The sequence below is a fragment of the Sphaeramia orbicularis genome, chromosome 17 (genome assembly GCF_902148855.1).
Source record: "Sphaeramia orbicularis chromosome 17, fSphaOr1.1, whole genome shotgun sequence".
NCBI lineage: Eukaryota > Metazoa > Chordata > Actinopteri > Kurtiformes > Apogonidae > Sphaeramia > Sphaeramia orbicularis.
In genome coordinates, this window is record NC_043973.1 from 22,240,852 (window position 1) to 22,262,038 (window position 21,187).

At 38.2% G+C, this 21,187-nt stretch overlaps 1 protein-coding gene across 2 annotated transcripts in view; it reads right to left on the reverse strand.

The window, feature by feature from the left end:
- The window catches only part of ephb1 (EPH receptor B1), a 288,997-nt gene that overhangs the window by 46,889 nt on the left and 220,921 nt on the right, over window positions 1-21,187 (reverse strand). Inside the window, exons 8-12 of one of the 2 annotated variants that reach the window (XM_030161328.1) lie at window positions 19,794-19,902; window positions 17,418-17,482; window positions 7,151-7,273; window positions 5,873-6,120; window positions 3,816-4,031 (exon numbers count right to left, since the gene is read on the reverse strand). In XM_030161328.1, coding sequence (XP_030017188.1) covers window positions 3,816-4,031; window positions 5,873-6,120; window positions 7,151-7,273; window positions 17,418-17,482; window positions 19,794-19,902 — 761 coding nt within the window. Of the gene's footprint in view, window positions 1-3,815; window positions 4,032-5,872; window positions 6,121-7,150; window positions 7,340-17,417; window positions 17,483-19,793; window positions 19,903-21,187 lie in introns of both variants that reach the window. The other variant, XM_030161327.1, reaches the window with a different exon arrangement.

Here is a 21,187-nt window from a genome sequence, read left to right on the forward strand (position 1 = left end):
AGGAGGAGGTCGATGGCGATCTAAATCACGGCATGTCAGCGCAATTTAATTTCCCTGATTCCACGGCCTTGTCTGCCACGCCAGCCTTGCTTGCTGATTGGTTTGCATCAGGTCAGAGCAGAAGAGGTCATGGAGTGAAGGGCACCATGCATAGCTTAATTACAGTATAGGACCATGTACAGGACCTGTGAACCTTAGCTCTACCTACATTGGTTTGCATGTTTGCCAGAGTAGAAGGTCTGAGAAAATTGGTTTGGCAGGTGACATTAAAGACTTTATGAGCCGTTTCCATGTGTTACACGAAGATAATACATTCACTTTACTTAAAAACTCACCTGCAATATTTATGGACTAAGCTTCTCAGTATGTGGTCAGATATGAAACTGCTCAACAAAAAACTACTGTAGTGATTTTGAAGGATAAAAAAAAAAAAAAAAAAAAAGGTTACAGAACTGAAGCTTTCTCGATCTGGATGGTTGTGATAGTACGGCAACGCTCAGTACAAGGGAGAAGTGCAACCGGAGCTTTGAAGACTTCTTTTAAAAATCTCTTTCATACCAAAAAACCAACACTACCAAAAAAAAAAAAAAGAACAACTCCCCAGGTATAAACTTCAGACCTCACCTGCTCTATTGACTCTCCAGATAATGCCCTCAAGGACACTTTGTTTGCATCAAACAACATCAAAATGCCAACCACAATCTATAATCCAATCCGTACCCTTTTTACACCCTGTTTTATTAGCAAGCTCAGCAGCACAGACAACAGAGGTGATGCTCTGCTTTGTTGCTATTAAGACCCATTCAGCAAGGTTTAGCCACAAGGGTCAAGAATACAAAGCAGCTATTCCTGGGGAGCAATTAGCTCTCAGCTACCCCAATGTGAGGTCATATCTCCTCTGGCCGCTATGGTCTTTCCTGTTTAGACCTGAGCTACCACCTTGTGCCAGTCTGTATCCCCCTCAGGGACCATGTGTGGAGGCTACAGAATGCATATTTTTGAATAGGTAACTAGAAGTATAAAAGCACTTTCACAACACGGCTACAAAGGATAATGAATAAAACAGATAATGATGTTATTTCCTTGTAGTTACTGTAGATGAAGAACTTTCTTTTCATACCTTGGTAGCACTAACTCAGGTTACATTGTTTCATGCTTTTGATCTTGGTTTTGCATGTGTTAAAACATCTCTGAAGCACCACCTAAAATATGCCCCTTTTTATAGCATAAAATAGTAATTTTGTATTCATATTTATTCAGAAAATATACAGTGCTCCTTCAGTGCTGTAAATCCACTGTATATGTAATGAATCATTTTTTAGAAAGAGCAGTTCAATGAAACAAGTGAATATTTTTACTTCTTAGAACACAGGTGTCAAACATGCGGCCCGGGGGCCAAAACTGGCCCGCCAAAGGGTCCAATCTGACCCCTAGGATGAATTTGTCAAATACAAAAATTACACTGACGATATTAACCCTTTCATGCAGTGGTCACTACAGTGGACAGTTACTCTACAGCGGTTCTCTTATATATTCATGGACTTTATTGTTTTATTTCCATATCAGTCAACACAGTGGACGCCTATGCATCCTCCCATACACTGACATTCATACCATTACTGTAACTTTGCTGTTCTTGATAAATCTGCAGTGACATGTTTTAGTGTAAATCAGTTGCTTGTTATTGTTAATAGACTGTAACTAACCATTTTTCTTAAACAAAAATGTTTTTTTTTGGCATATTATCTCGATAAAGTGAGTAAGAACTAATATTAGAGTATGTTAAAATGTGACAAAACATCAGGTTAGCAGCATGAAAAACTTTTATTTCATAGTTTTGACACAGTGTATCAGTAAAATACATGTTTCTTTGCTTCAAAAATTAAATGCATGGTGTCCAGCTGAGTGGATATTTTTGCAGCTCCATGAAAAATAGGTAATTAAAAAAAATTTCAATTGCACTGTTTTTTTTTTCATGCCTAAAGAGGAATAAAAACACTCAGAAAAAATATCTTGATTAGAGTCAAAAAACGGTATTCAAAATCTCTCTGAAAGGACATTTTAGAGACATTTTGACCCACATTTTTATTTTTAAATTCATTTTTGCTTTAGTTGCACCATAAGGGATTATCTAAAACAAGGAGCTACTTCATATTGAAATAAATGTTGGAATGGCATTCAATTAAAATTTGCTCTCTGACGGGACATTACTGTGTTTTGACCCATTAAGGTTCTCATAATTCACGCATGAAAGGGTTAATAATCAAGGATGCTGAAATCATTATCATCAAAATATTATCATAATAACCTATAAACAATGAAAACTGCAAATTTTCCTCTTTGTTTTGGTATAAGAAAGGAAAATTTAAAAAGAAAAGTTACATATACAGACTATCCTTTCACAAAAAATATGAATATCCTGAACAAATATGAACAATGTGAAAAGTCTTAAGAGAAATATGTGGAATTTTAACAACATTCTGCCTGTTACTAAATCTTTAAGTTGTGATGCACATGTATAAATGATCAACTTAGGTGTAATATTGTTAAAATTGCACTTTTTTTCTTAAGAATTTTCAGGTTCATATTTGTTCATGTTATGTTCAAGTACGGTTCGTAGATGTAAACATTTTCATCATGGAATTTTAATTTTTTCACTCAAAAACATAGAGAAAACCTTGGAGTTGACATTATTGATCAGTTCTTATCCTATTATTTATATTATTTTACTGGTCCGGCCCAGGCTGAATGTGGCCCCTGAACTAAAATGAGTTTGACACCCCTGTCTTAGAAGATTGGTAGAATGTGTGGTGAAGGGCCACTAGAGGCCAACGACCCCAAAATAAGAAGAGGACAGGTAAAAGGCAGTGGCTCAAGCAATTTCAAGCTGAAATGTCAAAAATGTGTGGCTCCTGAAAGCCTACTCACATATACGTACCGTAGATGTGTGGCAGACTGTTTACTGTCCAGAAACTGCAAGCCGCTACACACAAAATACATTGGCAGCGAACCAATTTAATTTGTAACAGAAAATCTCAAAGCAGAGTCAATGAGGTGATACTAGACACATACACGTGTCTGTGTGCACCCACCCACGTAAGCATCCACAGAAACACAGAGATGTTAGCATCAGTGCTAATATGCTCCGACACACACTGACACTCAAAAGCACGAGCGCAGAGTCAGTCCTAATGACCTGCGCCGTGTGTTTGCGAGGGTGTAAGAGTGTGTTTTGAATTAGGAAGAGGAGAGGCAGAAGATGAACTAACGATGGCTGCTAATAATTACAGATCTGTAGTGTGGAGGAGTTAATGAGGAGCCAAAGCCTCCCATGATGCCCCAGTAATAATGAATGAGGAGTGAGAGAGATGAGGGAGGGAGAGAAAAGGGGGTGGGAGCTGTCATTTTGAGAGGCCGCAATGCCCTTTGGTTTCTCTGCACTCTGGGCATGTCAACGAGAGAGGAGCCTTCCCAGAGGAGGCTTGTCTCCACACTAATGAAGATGTGACAGACCTCCAGTCCGTGACTTGCAGAGTATAGGAACGTGGGAGAAGGCGGATATGGAAGAAGTGAGGAGGAGAGCTCATATAAAATGAAAGGCACTGAAAAGGTGAAAGGTTTCTAATAAAAGAATGAGACAGACAGAAGCAAAACTGATGAGAGTGATACATGGTGATTTTTTAGGACATTTCATTTGCTGTAGAGATGACTAGAAAGTAAAACTCATAGTTCAAAAAAAAAAAAAATAGACAGAAATTGACAGCAGTACTTTTCTCTGAGAGGTAAAAACTAAAACAAACATTTTAAGTTCTTACCAGAGAGCTGGTATAACTTGGATCTGAGGTGTCGTCTTGTAAGTAGCGGGAGAGGCCAAAGTCGGACACTTTACACACCAGGTTGCTGTTGACCAGAATGTTCCGTGCAGCCAGGTCACGATGAACATAGTTCATTTCTGAAAGGTATTTCATCCCCGCTGAAATTCCACGCATCATTCCTACTAACTGGATCACAGTGAACTGGCCGTCGTTTTGCTAGAGGACAGAGAAGAAAACAAAACGAGAGCAGTTATTAAGAGATTTTCTTAGGCCTCATTAACTAACATTCATTAACATAGCTAGGGGGATAGAGATTTCAGTAATGCTAATATTACTGTTTTCAATGATAATGAATTAATAATGTTGGTTCCACACACTGATGTTGACTAAAACGCTCAGGCTCAAATGTTATCATAGGTACCTGTGGTTTGGATTTATTTTCTATTAAGGAAGTTTAATGGAAAAATAGTTGCCTGTTTGTGCTATTTTCTGATGTAGTCTGAGTCTGAGTCCTTCCATATGACATAGCCAGGACAGATGTGGCAAGGACACATTCTTTTTTTCCCCGAAATTTTGTAATTGTGTTCATTCTTTTTCATAAATCAAGTTTAAAGCAATTTGTCGTTTATGGTTCTTAAATTCAGAACTGACATTTTGAGCTTGCATTTCATCATCATAATGACCAGAGGAAGGGTGCACTTCTATTAGATAAATAAAATGGATTTTTAAACTAATCTAGCTCATTGTAGGTGTGTGCTCATTGTGGGGAGCAGTGTTCCATTCAGGCATACAGACATCCATCTCTTTAACATCCACGCATGATACCCCTACCACTGTGTGAATGCTCTGAAGAGCAAGCTTTGAACCCCTGAAACACATTAACAAATAAGAGGGTAAGGGAGATCGATGGAAATACAAGTCGGATGTGGCGGTTAGCAAAGCCAACTTCAAAGAGCCCCTTTAAACCCACCCTAGATCAAAGTGGAATAGAACACCAATCCATGAGATTGAAAGAGGAAAAAAAGCGAGTTGAATATTGATTAAGCTGTATGTCCGCTCAATCCACACTATAAAAGAAAGACTAAGGAGTCCATTAATAGCTTCAGCATATAAAAGAGAAATTAGGAGTTAGTGTGGAAATGTTCAAATTAAGAATAACTGAATCATGCTCATTGTCATGAAACATATTCTCCACTGGCGCTGGTATTGGACTCATTCCAATTTGTACTACACAGCTTTTTTAGCATGATCTCTCTTTGTTTGACTGTTAAAGATTAATTTCCAATTTCCTCTTCAGTTCCGCAATGCAAAGTTTCTAATCAACTCGCTGATGAACACTGTAGATGTGACATGGCGGCTTGATCATCCAATTTAAAAGTTTAGACATTTGTAATCACGTAGTGCACAGGTGTCAAACATGTGGCCCGGGAGCCAAATCCGGCCCGCCAAATACTCCAATCTGGCCCGCGGGATGAAATGCGATTGTGAAATGCAAAAATTACACTGAAGATATTAACAATCAGAGGTGTCAAAATCATTTTAATTCAGGTTCCACATACAGACAAATACAGTCCAATTAGATTTCAAGTGGGTCAGACCAGTAAAATATTATCATTATAACCTATAAATATTGACAACCCCAAATTCTCTTTGTTTTTTTGCTGTTAAAAAGTAAAATTACATGAAAATGTTTACAGTACCAAACTATACTTTTACAAAAAACGTGAATAACCTGAACAAATATGAACAAATAGAAACGTCTTAAGAAAAGTAAATGCAATTTTACCAATATTCTGCCCGTTACTAAATGTTTTGTCCGATTGTAATGCACATGTGTAAATGATAAACTGATAAACCGAGGCAGAATATTGTTAAAATTGCACTTATTTTTCTTAAGACAATTCAAGTTGTTCATGTTATTCAGATTTTTAAGGAAACTTTGTCGATGTAAACCTGACCATTATATATTTTTACTTTTTCCACTGTTATTATTTTACTGGCCCGGCCCACTTGAGATCAAATCCTGAACTAAAATGACGTAGTGTATGCATACTCACCCTGAGGAATGAGTCCAGAGCACCGTTCTCCATAAACTCCGTGACAATCATGACCGGGCGGCTCTTTGTGACAACACCCTCCAGACGGATGATGTTTGGGTGGTCAAACTGGCCCATAATTGACGCCTCAGACAGGAAATCCCGCCTTTGCTTCTCCACGTAGCCTGCCTTTAAGGTCTTGATGGCAACATAGATCTCTCTCTTCCCAGGCAGCTTCAATCGGCCCTTGTACACCTCTCCAAATTCACCTAGATGGAAAACAGAGTGAGGTGGATCGCAGTTAATCCGTCACAAATGGATTTGTCCATTCCAAAATCATGCTTAGCGGAGCTGATATGATCTAAATGTACTTATTTTTATTTTTCAGGCTCATTTTCAAGTTACATCCAAGACAAGAACACCCAATGTGCTATCACTGGTCCTACATTAAGCATGCCAAGTGTTGTCCAGTATTCTAGCGTTGTTCCTTCATGATATTCTTAACAGTGTGGTTCTTCTGAATCCCAGTCGTTATCTATCCTGATCCCTGCCAAGTGGCTTCATATTCCCCCAATCAAAGAATAACAGGCAAGCACTATCCAGTAAATATCTGGAACCTGTTTGATTAATTATCACCACCTCGGTGTCCTGCAGTGACACCACACAGTGAAATCAACAAAAACGGAAATCTTTAATTAGTTAGTCCCCCTGCATCCTTACCCCTATCCTATCTCTGTCACTTCCTCACACCTAGCTTGCTGAGTAGGCCAGTTTGCGAAAGCTATTCCCGTCCCCATCTCATTACCAGGGGTATTTTGGCCTCTGTATGAACTGTATGAACTAACACATATGGTATCAGCATGCTGCCTATCCTGCAAAAAGGTGTGCACTCAAGCAAGAAAAAAGACATATTGGACAAGAGTCAAACCAGGATGGAAATTGCTACTATCTAAATATCTTCTGAGTGTTCGGTCAATGAAAAGGGACGATGCAAGGTACAGTATGGAACAGAGTAACACTAATAGGATCAAAAACAGAGAAGCACAGGGCTGTAAGCTTGAGTTATTTTCTAATGCCATTAGGTCCCACGGCACCTGGCCTATATGCTGCCAACACTCTTGACATGAGCCCTTGACATGTTCCCATCTGATGTAGCTGCCAAAAGTGCTAAGCATCGTGACCTTGAACAGATTCAGACTAAACTTGTTTACACATCAACTATAGAGACGTACCATACACAAACAAACAGAACAGATGACAGTTTACATCAATAATAAACAACATGACCACCCGCTGTACCTGCACCGATGACCTCCTCAATCTTGACCGTGGAGACGTCAATCTCCTTGGCGAATTCACGGACAGCCTCGTTGGGGTCCTCATAGGTAAAGGGGTCGATGTAGATCTTCATCCCAGGAGAGCCTGAGAAGTGGGTCGGGCAGCCCAGTGGGGAGGGGCAGTTAGACATGTCGGCTCGCAAAGAGAGTTCTAGAACAACCAAAGGGCTCAGTGAGCTTTCCAGAAAAAGAAACCGTTTCTCTTTTTTTTTTTTTTTTTTTTTTTTTTGTTGATGTCTTGCGTTAATGGTTAATGAATGCAATTACCCTTCAAGTTGCAGTTTAAATCACAGGGTGACATGGCATTACTTCCAGTCAGTACATGCTCTTAGCAGTGGTAAATAATGATGGCTCAGTGGGCCTCATCAGAGACGGGAAAGAGCACTACAGTATGTAAATGAATATTAATGCATATTACATCTGGGTGCTTCTATGAAACTGATATCTAAAAACAGGACATGGGGGCTAAAAATTCAAACCAGATGTAGACTATTATGAAGCAAGTTTGGAAGCACTTTGGGTCAATTTTAAAAATAAATAAATATTTACTGAGATAAAAGAGAAACTATTTTTCAGATCAAACACATTTTTATATTATTTTTATACAAAAATCTGCATGTAACATGGTAAAAAAGACAAAAAAATTATGCGCTGCTATTTTTTAAAAAATATCTTTTTATTCTCTCATAGGTACATTTTGGGAATCAAACTAATTATGCAAGGCAGAGTGTTTCACAAAAATGACCGCTGTTGCAAAATCACTCGCAATTTATTTGTGTTTAAATAGGCAGGTTCCGTATGTAACACCACTGGACACGATGGGTTACGCACAAAACCTGGAATGAGACTCCCGATTCATGAAAAACATGTCTGGATTAGAAAAATCACTCGCAATTTATTTGTGTTTAAATAGGCAGGTTCCGTATGTAACACCAGTGGACACGATGGGTTACGCACAAAACCTGGAATGAGACTCCCGATTCATGAAAAACATGTCTGGATTAGAAAAATCACTCGCAATTTATTTGTGTTTAAATAGGCAGGTTCCGTATGTAACACCACTGGACACGATGGGTTACGCACAAAACCTGGAATGAGACTCCCGATTCATGAAAAACATGTCTGGATTAGAAAAATCACTCGCAATTTATTTGTGTTTAAATAGGCAGGTTCCGTATGTAACACCACTGGACACGATGGGTTACGCACAAAACCTGGAATGAGACTCCCGATTCATGAAAAACATGTCTGGATTAGAAAAATCACTCGCAATTTATTTGTGTTTAAATAGGCAGGTTCCGTATGTAACACCAGTGGACACGATGGGTTACGCACAAAACCTGGAATGAGACTCCCGATTCATGAAAAACATGTCTGGATTAGAAAAATCACTCGCAATTTATTTGTGTTTAAATAGGCAGGTTCCGTATGTAACACCACTGGACACGATGGGTTACGCACAAAACCTGGAATGAGACTCCCGATTCATGAAAACATGTCTGGATTAGAAAAATCACTCGCAATTTATTTGTGTTTAAATAGGCAGGTTCCGTATGTAACGCCAGTGGACACGATGGGTTATGCACAAAACCTGGAATGAGACTCCCGATTCATGAAAAACATGTCTGGATTAGAAAAATCACTCGCAATTTATTTGTGTTTAAATAGGCAGGTTCCGTATGTAACGCCAGTGGACACGATGGGTTACACACAAAACCTGGAATGAGACTCCCGATTCATGAAAAACATGTCTAGATTAGAAAAATCACTTGCAATTTATTTGTGTTTAAATAGGCAGGTTCCGTATGTAACACCAGTGGACACGATGGGTTACACACAAAACCTGGAATGAGACTCCCGATTCATGAAAAACATGTCTGGATTAGAAAAATCACTCGCAATTTATTTGTGTTTAAATAGGCAGGTTCTGTATGTAACACCAGTGGACACGATGGGTTACGCACAAAACCTGGAATGAGACTCCCGATTCATGAAAAACCGTCATGTCTGGATTAGAAAAACCACTTGGATCATCAAATTTAACACAGTGTCTTTATTTATAGCGGTATATAAGACCATTTCATGCCATGTTTTTCCAGATCAAATGCGCTGACACCTAGGTAGCTTTTCTTGTCCCAATTTTGGTCCTATTTTTGGCCCCAAAATTTTATGAAAAATGTATCAATTTTGGGATGGCTCAGAGCAAGAGGATAATTTTTTTGCATTTATCTGAGGTCATCATTAGGTACATCCTGGGGGGAAATACATCTAAATTTCTCTTTTATTATTGGGTGCCAGGTACCAAAACGAACCCAGTTTCATAGAAGCACCCAAATACAAAACTGTATGAGCAAGATTAGCATGATAGTACAATTTGGACCGTAGAAGCATCCAAGAAAGATGAAGAAAAAGAAAAAAACTTAGGATTGAAGAAGGGATAGGGGTACATAGAAAGAGTAAGTGTAGGCAGTTTTTTTTTACCCTTTTATCCCTTACCCTAGCAGTCTCTGTTCTTTGATAGTAGTAGAACCAATTTCCCCACAGCCTTTCCCTATAGAAGCTCACGAAAAGATAAAACCGCTGCGCTATCAACGAGCTCTTTATGCCGTTCTGCAGTTCTGCAATAGGTGAGCTCAGTTCAAAGACCGGTAATGTTTGCAAACAAACGACAGATTTTATGCATCAACAAACCACGTAGGGAGGAGAACCAAAAAACACTTGTAACCGCGTTCAATACAAACTGACATAACAGCGACTAAGCGCACGTCAAACGGCGATACATGAGAGCAGCCCCCTACCGTAGGTCTATTTAGTCAGAACCTTGGCAGCCATGATTGGAATAAACCCATCTCCATCAAGTCAATTTGAGCCTCCTTATTTGCATAAGCAACTCGGTGAGAGGGAGGGCGTCTCAGGAGACAGGATGAGGATGAGGTCTGGTCTTGGTGGGATCAAGGTGCCTCACCTCGCTCTTGACGAAAAGCTGATTCTAGTTACCACACTAATTACCTTGAACCCTGTCTGTGCGACTGTAATTGCTCATTAGAGATTCCATACAGATTGGATTCCAGTTAATCCATCAGAGGGTTTACAGCTTTGCATTCTATAAAGATGTTCTATTTACAAGTGTCGCCAAACTGTTCGCTCAGCAGCACCACTCGGAGGAACTTGAAATCTCAGCAGGGAACACATACAACAAACACAAGAAACCAAAAACCTCTGGCACGCATCCTCCCACATCCACATACACTTAGGTGAATCCATTACTTTCTAATCTACAGTCAAGATTTCCACTTTCATGTATATTTTAAAATGCAAACAGTTTATCTCTCTCCCTCCTTCCGGAACAGCCCTGGTTAACTGGACTCATCTTTTTATGGCCATTGGATAAAAAATAGATTCCTGCTTTAATATTTAATACCTTTTTCATCTGAGTGTATGAAGCAAATGAATCCAAACGTCACTTCTATTTTTACCAAAAATATAAAACAACATCCCTCTTGAGAGAGCAGGCTGCAGCATTAGCCCACTGGCACGTAATATAATTTGATACCTTTTTCAATTAGATTCTTGCATATAAAGCGTAAATGGGAAAAAAGACAAACGCTTCTATTTATTTGTTTTAAATCTATACATCTTTACAAAGCCTGTAGGTCTGACACATTTTTTTTAGATGTTTAATAGTGCTTAGTTGACCAGCATTATAAATTACAGTTTACTACATAGCACTTAACCATGTTATTTTCACCAATGTCCAGCATTTACCCAGCTATTAGTCTGCCCCGCTCATTTACTGAATGGCCCTAATGTATCCACAAATCAACCGCACGGCAGTAATGCTTACATTAATCTATTACTGGCAATGAGTACAATCGAATTACTGGTCCCGCTATACTAAATTTACATTTGGCTTAAAGATAAATAGTAAGAGTGAACCGGTGGCTTGATAAATATTTCTCTTTTAAAGTTAAAGGAACTCTTTCCAAAGTCTTTCACAAAGCACAAACATCATTTTGGGTAATTCCTTTAGCGTGACAGTATTTGTAATTTAGTTTTATTTTATTTAACTTTCTCAGTGTGTATACTTAGGTTATGTCAAGTGAAGCTTATTTGTGTAGCAGACCCTCACTTGTGCGATTATTCGGTTCAATGAATTATGTCAGCAATTGTAGGACAGTATACGGCTACAGCGAATGCATTCCATTTTCACGTCAGTCAAATATGTACATTCATCTATTCTGTGAGGAGAAAGAGTTGGATTTAAGTACAAACTAATCATCCAGTCTCTGAGGTCAGAAAAACAAATGTGAGTACCTTATTAGCACGGATAACACAAAACAAATCAAACGATAATAACAGTTAAATTGCTAGATAATGACATATTTTTTTAGTTTATAGACATGCGGTGCCTTCAGTGCCATCAGTCTTTGCTTTATGAAAGCTATCATTCTAATCAACACAAAATGGGTTTGATCTATAATGATGGAGGACAAGGAAAAGCCTGACGATAACAACAACTACAACAACATGCAGGTGGATGCCTTTAAAGACTATTCAGCTCATACTGAATTCAGATGAATGGAATTGAATGAAAGATAAACAAATTTGGAATCTAACAATAAGATCTGTTAAATTGGCCTTATTAAGATGCTGAAGCTCAAGCAACAGCAAACAGGGTTATAGCACTGATGATATAAAAACGTACTTATATTCACATGCAGATGGCCATACAGTAAATATGCAACACCTAGAAATGTATTTTTAATAAACTGATGTTGGAAGGATATCACTGTATGGGAGAGAGTAAAACTGAATGGACACTACGAGATGCTACTTAATAACGCAGTGATGTGGACAATTAAAATTAAAGACAAAATCTATGACTTTGAGGCCATTTTTTTTCCACCAGGCCACACTGAGTAGCACTTTACCCATCTGTGGGAATGATGTGTGTACTCATGCATGTCTTCCAATGTGCTTGTCATGACATCTCCTCCTGTGTTTGGTGTAATGTTAAAGGCCTGATTTTCATAACCGTGATCATTCAGCTGCAAAACCGAGTTTACAGTGTGAATAGTATCCCTCTTGACTCCTGTCACATTAGGTGCGGCTACAGATGGGGACAACCGTCACCTGACATGTGTGGCAACAGCTGGAGAAGTCGGCAGCTGGGTGAAAGCTGGCACACATTTTTGGAGTTTCACCCAAAACAATTGGCTGAGTGGCACGATTTTATTGTTGCACTGAATACTGTAATTACAACACTGTCAGTCAAATCTGAAGACAACAGAAGAAAACAATGCATTGTGGGCCGGGGGATTACTTCATGAGTTTGAAGGTTGAAGGAATAAACCTATGAATGGAATCCCTTATCTACGTTTTATTTCATTTCCACTCCAAATTACGTATTGGATGATTAGGGCTGCAGGCGTCTCTCATCTTTTGTTTGTTTTCTCCTCTTGTGTTAATTGCATTTGGTTATCCTATAGGTAGCCAGAGACAGAAGTGACTTGTGCCCACAGCCGTTTTAATGAGCCCCAGGCTGACACTGCTGTAGCTGTGACACAAAGTAACTGTGTTGAAGCGCTTTGCTGTGTCAGGCTCAACAAAACTCTATCCCCTAGAGTAAGCCCCTTTTCAGACTGCAAGGTCTGCAGTACATAGGGCTTTCGTTTGAGGTACAAAACTCATATACACCCTTTGGTCTATGTGTGTGTGTGTGTGTGTGTGTGTGTGTGAGAGAGAGAGTTAGTGGTGATACTGTATGTGTGTCGCTTCAGGCTCCTTTTCGTCATCAGCTAGAGCCAGGGGAGTGCTTAAAACATGACTCAATCATGGCTATCATACAGCCCAGAGAGATGACTGTCAGTCAGTGTCACTGAACAAAAATGTCATTTATTTCTAGTGACAGCAGATACCTGGGGGTAATTCCTCTTTTACAATGCTTAGTATTAAAGTATATAACACATAGAATTAAATATATATATAGCCAGCGAGGAAATAGATGGAACCTATCTGTTGGAGCCAAAATACATTTTTGTTTGCTCATTCCTCTTTTTTGTTTTGACCTTAATTTAACCCTTTCATGCACAGTGGTCACTACAGTGGACAGTTACTCTACAGCTTTACTCTTGTATATTCATGGGTTTTGTTGTTTTAGTTCCATATCAACCAACACAGTGGACACTTATGCATCATCTCATAAACTGCAATTCATACCATTATTGTAACTTTGCTGTTCTTGAGTGGAAATCAATTGTTAATATTTATTTTTTGCATATTATCTCCATGAAGTGAGTAATAACTAGTATTAGAATATGTTAAAATGTGAGAAAACATCAGATTAGCTGCATTAAACATGGTTTCATTTCATTGTTTTCATATCACTTTATGATATTGGGTTTTAAATACATGTTTCTTTGCTTCAAGAATAAAATTCATGGTATAGCTGAGTGGACATTTTTGTAACTCCATGAAAAAACAGGCTGATTAAAAAAAAAAAAATAAATCAATCAAATTGTTTTTTTTTTTTCATGCCTAAAGAGGAATCTTGATCTTGATTAAGGTTCTCATAATTCATGCATGAAAGGGTTAATAATTGTTTAGTGGGTGTGGCTGTGATGATCACCACATGTACAGTTCATCATGGGTGTTGGTATTGGGTTTTGTTGTTTTAGTTCCATATCAACCAACACAGTGGACACTTATGCATCATCTCATAAACTGCAATTCATACCATTATTGTAACTTTGCTGTTCTTGATTGGTTCTTGAGTGGAAATCAATTGTTAATATTTATTTTTTGCATATTATCTCCATGAAGTGAGTAATAACCAGTATTAGAATATGTTAAAATGTAAGAAAACATCAGATTAGCTGCATTAAACATGGTTTCATTTCACTGTTTTCATATCACTTTACGATATTGGGTTTTAAATACATGTTTCTTTGCTTCAAGAATAAAATTCATGGTGTAGCTGAGTGGACATTTTTGTAACTCCATGAAAAACAGGTTGATTAAAAAAAAAGAAAAAAAAAAAAAATCAATCACATTGTTTTTTTTGTTTTTTTTTTTCATGCCTAAAAAGGAATAAAAACACTCAGGAAAAAAAATCTTGATTAAGGTTCTCATAATTCATGCATGAAAGGGTTAATAATCGTTTAGTGGGTGTGGCTGTGATGATCACCACATGTACAGTTCATCATGGGTGTTGTAAGGTTACATATACCTGCCGTGTGAGGTGGGCGGTGTGTGTGTGTGTGAGGACAGCCCCAAACAATTTTCTGACCGTGAGCCACAGCTTAAAGCTGCGGGAGACTTTTGTGACCAATTTTTCATCAAATCTGTAAAACACAGGTGTCAAACATGCGGCCCGGGGGCCAAATCCGGCCCGCCACAGGGTCCAGTCTGGCCCCTTGGGATGAATTTGTGAAATGCAAAAATTACACTAAGATATTAACAATCCCTTTAGTTCAGGTTCCACATTCAGACCAATTCAATCTCAAGTGGGCAGGACCAGTAAAATATGATCAAAAAAACATTTAAATAATGACAACTCCAAATGTTTCTTTTTGTAAATGTAAATCTTTTCATGTATTTACACTAAAACAAAGTATAATTTTGCAAAAAAAAAAGCAAATAATCTGAAATGTCTTAAGAGAAGTAAGTACAATTTTAGCAATATTCCACCTGTTACTAAATGCATTGTGTGTTTGTAGATCCACTGTGATCTGTAAGTTATAATGTACATGTATAAATGATAAACTGAGGCATAATATTGTTAAAATTACTCTTATTTTTTCAGTTTGTTCATGTTATTCACATCTTTTGAAAGGATAGTTTGTAGATGTAAACCTTTTCATAATGTAAATTTACTTTTTTGCGCTCTAAAACATAGAGAAAAGTTTGGAGTTGACATTATTTCTATATTATTATGTTATTATTTTACTGGTTCGGCCCAATTCAGATCAAATTTAGTTGAATCTGGCCCCTGAACTAAATGAGTTTGACACCCCTGCTGTAAAACCTCAGTCATAGCCTAAGTATCATGAATCTGTAAGTCTTTTTGTGTTTACTCACATGAATCCCTTTCATCACGGTGAACAATTTCAAAGTGTCATCCGCCATAAACAAACCATTTTAGTGCTGCAACAAATTAATCGACTCAAAGTGATCCAAAAAAATCATTCAACCACAATTCTCCTGAATCAAAGCTTTGTTTCCTTCATTTCTCTGCTGTTAAACATTGGTTCCACTGTTGTGTTTCACACGGACGCTTATTGTGACGCACAAAGAAGCTTCAATTCAGGAAAACTGCAATAGAATATCTCCCTTCAATCAATTTGAGTCGATTAATCGAATCGGGACTTTTTGCATTGACTTCAAGCACCTAGTCGATTAATTGGTTGCAGCTCTAAACCATTTGTTTACAAACACAGGAAGGTAGGTCACTCGGGCATCTTCGGAATTTTGTCGCGACGTGCATTGTGGGAAGTGGAGGTTCATTCATATCATATCAAACACAACGCGGAAACGGCTGAAATGTGGAAACGGCTGAAGGGATATGCATAGAGGGAAGTGGAGCTCCTGCCGTTACTGCGTCGAGGGGGCTGCGTGAACCTCCGCTTCACACAACGCATGTCGTGACAAATTTCCGAAGATGCCTGAGTTACTTACTGGCTCTGTTTGTAAACACATGGTTTGTTTATGGTGGAGTACACGTCAAAATTGTTCACTGTGAGGGAAGAGATTCAGGTGAGTAACCACAGAAAGACTTACGGATTTGTGATACTTGGGCTATGATTGGGGTTTGTAGAAGCCAATAACGTAATAACGACCCATAACGTAATAAATTTGCAATTTTTAAAATGTAATAGGCCAATAACGTAATAACTGGCCAATAACATAATAAAAGTCCTGAACCGATAACGTAATAACTTTTAGCCAATAACGTAATCATTTATTACGTTATCAGTTGGTTATTACGTTATTGGCCTGGTAAAAAAAAAAATTCTTAATAACTTATTATGTTATTGGCCAAAAGTTATTACGTTATCGGTTCAGGACTTTTATTACGTTATTGGCCAGTTATTACGTTACCGGCCTATTACATTTTAAAAATGGCAAATTTATCACGTTATGGGTCGTTATTACGTTATTGGCTTCTACAGGGTTTTACAGATTTGATTACAAAATTGGTGACGAAAGTCTCCCACAGCTTTAAATTAAATTGGTCTGTGTTTTCAGTGTTTTTTATGTAAAGAAGCCTATTTTGTTTATTTAAAGAGAGTATATAGAACAATGATTGTAACCTAAAATGAACGCTTGAACTTGGTATTTGTCAATAAATGGATTGGCATCAAGGTTATTATCATTAACAAAAACTAACAAAATGACGAAAACCAGAATTGAAAAAACATTTTTGTTAACTAAAATAAACAAAAACTACAATTAAAAGAAAAAAACAATAACTAACTGAAATGAATTGCGTGCTTACAAAACTAACCAAAACTTATAAAAATGATGATAAAATTCCCTTCATTTTCATCTTTGTCAATGTCGGATTGATACGAAAGCAATTTATTTTGTTTTAGCTAGCGGCACCATACGGTACTTAACGGTCAGTCACTTCTAGTCACTTGTCGTTTAGTCGTCTTCTCGTCCCCACTCTACCTGGAAACACGGAGACTAAAGTTGGGAGAAAGCAGCAGAGTCCTGTCTGGGATTTATTTGAATACGACGGCGAAGAAGATAAAAGATATGACAAAACTAAAATTAATACTAAAACTAAGCATTCAGAAAAAATGAAAACTAATAAAAACTAGCAAACCTGCTCTAAAAAGGAATTAAAACTAACTGAATTAGAGAAAAAAAAAGTCAAAACTAAATCAAACTAAACTATAATGAAAAATCCAAAGCTATTATAACCTTGATTGGCATATCCAAAGACAAAGAAAACCATCCGGACATTAATTCATGCGCGTGTCAAAAAATATAACAAGTTGAACCCTTCCACACCATAGTAGTAGCCAAAGGTAAAGCCACTACACTATCCTCAATGTCAACATATGTTTTAGAGGAGTTTTTCAAGATCCAAAACTATTACAGCAAAGGAAATAAAACGCAATGGGGGTCTAACTTTCAAGTTTGGCTTCCTGCTAACCTTCAAACAAGTAAACAAATATATAAAGACTGTCTCATAGAAGAAGTAAATATTGGGAGACACTCACCTCTTCCTGTGCTGTAATGCTGCAACTTGTCACTGTATACTGCCTCCTTGGTGTACGCCCTTTTCCTGAGGGAGCAATGAACATGGGGACAAAAATAAGAGCAGGAGAGACAGAGAGACACATGACGGGATGAAAGGAAGTGTAAACGGGGACTTATTACTGTTCATGTTCTCTGTATGGCTTGAAAATGACGTGGCTGAAATTGAATCAGTGGTGGAGGGTTAGCAGTGGCAAATGAAGTTTATGAAAATGAGCTGATTTTTAATTAGACCTTGATAGGATCTCTCTGCTTTTCATCTGTCTCCTCTGCCTCAGCATCAAAAGAGCCCGGCCTATTTGATGAACACTTACATGCTCATAGTTGCACACAGCACTGCAGAAAATTTGACTTTCATATATCTAAAGGAGTGAGATAGGAATGTGACAATGTGACAAAATGCTGGAAAATTAAATTGACTTGACTTAAGTAAGTGAACAGGACAGAGAGGCAGTCGTTAAGTTGTCTGGAATTGAATGTGCTGTTTCATTTCTTTTCACTTTTCGACTTCAACTTCTCAACTTCCTTTCCCGTCTAATCAGTTGTTGTGACCAAATTCTACTTTTCTGAGATCACTGGCATGTCAAGAGCAAAAATGTGAGTTGTGATGACATACCAGGACTCGTCGTACTGTCAAAACAAGAGGATACAAAACAAAGTGGACACATATTCCTCATATTCTAATAATAAAATGTACTTCTTATTAGGGATGGGAATCGATAAGAATTCAACGATTCCGATTCCATTATCGATTTTGCTTATCGATCCGATTCCTTATCGATTCTCTTATCGATTTTCATTGGGTGACGGAATAAAAGAGTACAAACAGGTGTGTTTGCATTAACTGTCTTTTATATTTCCATCTCTGCACAGAAAATATAACATATACAGTATGCACAAATAACACTGGTCAACAACAAATTTATTGTTTAAGTTTTTTGAGCTGATTTAGGATAATTTTGGTCCAAAATGTGATCCAAAAATCACATTAATTTTGCTCAATCAGGTCAACTTTCTGAACTATGCTACATATTGGCTTTTTAACATTTTTGCTTACATTTATGGGCATTTTCACATCATATGATACAAAATTCTTTCATATTTCTTGCAATAAACGAGTTCTGAAGATTTTACTTTTGCCAATTTATGATTAATGTTTTTTTTAATATTACAGGTGAATGAAATGGCTTCAACTAGAAGATCTTGCAAAAATAAGCCTGATGTATTCTGCTACATCTGCGGTGAATACACCATTGTACCTAACAGGAATCAAGTCACAAGTTTCATAAAGTGTGCCTAACAATCTTATTTTGGTATTAAACTTGGTGCCCAAGATAAAGTTTACAAAAATGTAATTAATTTTGTGAGAAGATCAAATTTTTCAAAATCAAATTAGCAAAAAAACCTGACCTGATTGAGAAAAACAGATGTCATTTTTTGATTTAGCGGTGCCAAATGGTCCTAATTCAGTTGAAAAAACCTAGACAACTTGCAAAAAACATTTTATTGTAACCCAGTGTAATTATAACAGATGATGCCGGCCCCGGCTCTATTGCTGCATTTCCACTATATGGAACTGGTTCGACTTAGCCCGTCTCCCATTGTTGTGCACCTCATTTCCTTTCCCCTACCTTCGGAAACTTGTATTTGAGGGGGTACAACATTTGTTACCCACACCGGAACCGAAACTGGGCCTGGATGACGGCCTGGTGTTCACTCTGCCGCTAGATTCACAAGCGCCGCTAAGTAGCGTATCAAATATGTGACATTCCTGTAAATGAATCACATGCTGTGGACAAATGTTCGAACATATTGGAGGGATTCCACTCTTTTGAAGAAATGGAAGCTTTGCAAGTGGTACAAGTGGACCTGGTGTCGTCTTTTTAGACCGTTTCTGCTTCAACGCCATGTTGGCTACGTTCTGACCAAAACAATACAGCATACGCATGACATCATCGCGCATGCGCAACAAAGGCAGAATCAATAAGCAGAATCGTTAAGCAGGCAGGCAAACGATTCCAAGGAATCAAGCTACTGGGATCCAGTTCTCAAAAAGAACCAGTTCTCGATTCCCATCCCTACTTCTTATGTTAACAAAATAGAACAGATTTTTGTCTACTGTCGAGGAACATACAGGACTACCAAACTGGATAGGTTAGAGTTATGTTATTGTCAATACAAGTGTACACAGAAAGATTTCCAAGCACAATCTACACTGCAATTACAAAGATAAATATGTTGTTACTTTCTTTTTTTGATAAGAAATAGTTTGGAAGCTTAAAGGATTTTACTTTTCTTTTATCAAGTTTATTTGTTGCAACAAAGGAGTGCATGGTTACCTGCTGCACACAATGGAAATAGCAACGAGGGAAACAATGAAGACCACTCCGGCTGCCGCTGAACCCGCAATAAGAGGAAGCTGTTCCCTCAGCTCGGACTTGAAGTCATCTGTTATATAAAGAAAACATACAGAAAATGAGCATAGACATAGGTGTGGTTTATTCGCTAGTGTTTATGTGAATGTGTGTTTGGGAGGCGATTGGAAGACAGATAGGAGGAAGAACTGACAGAGCAGAATGGTTAGACTTGAGTGTACTGACGGATAAAGAAAACATATAGATCTCTCTGCTGAGAGGTGCTGTCTGAAATCCGGTGAGCTTTAGCAACAATGACTGACAGGCTCCGTTTGATAAACCAGGGGAGAGACGAGGAGAAGCATAAAACTGATGGTGAGGAAGAGTGAGGGGGGCCTCTCCGCCTTCTCTGTTGCCATATCTGTCAGGATGAGCGGACAAGAAAGTGCACCTAGGAAGGCTGGTTCTGAGGTGTTGAAAAGAAAGCCATCTGCTGCCAATCACACATACCGTACATCCCAAACATGTTTTATGTCCGTACCCGTACAGGCTAGTGGTTGTTCAGAGGACAGCCTAAATGTCTACCAAAAAAACACTTCAGAGTAGTTTCCTCGGTTATCTTTTTTTATGTGAATGGCTTCCTGTAACTTTGGCACCAGCAAACACTGTAGTTAAAGCAATGTATGATTTAGCATGCTGCAGGCAAATCAGCAGCTTCTAAATCCAATCCCCCGTGTAGAATGGGCCTATTGGATTAAAGTGATAAAAGGAGAACTAATGCATCTTCAGAGCAGCGCGAGAGCTGGGATATATGAGGAAACTCGATGTGACAGGAATTGCTCTCTCTTTTAACTTGCACATTTATCAAGTACATTTCAACCAAACAGTGTGAATGATGTTCCAGTTACTTTCACTTCCAATGCCGTCTTCCTGTTCTCTTTTAATACATATTAGTTGTGAGAGGTCCAGATAAATCTCTCCCTCACCCATATGAAAATGGTGATTTTTCCCTGACAGCCACAAATCACACAGTTACCTGTTCCGGTGGCAAATAGTCTCCTATTGCAATCAGTTAGTTTTCAAGGCCTTGGCCTATTACAGAATTGGAGAGCGGTGAGTCAGTCACCTTACTGATGTACCAATCACCTTTTGCTCATCACACCTGTCAATCCTATCTGTACTGTCTATGTATGTGTGTATTTGTGTGTGCGTGTAGGAATCAGGACACCTTGTGGAGGTGTATGAAAATGTGCTGACAGGAGGACAAAGGAGAAATATATTTTGAGTGGAGCCACGGAGTGAAAGGAACGGTTATACGGTGTGAGGAGGCGTCGTCTACCAGACAGAAGAGTGTCCTGACAGGGGGACAGGAGACCCTC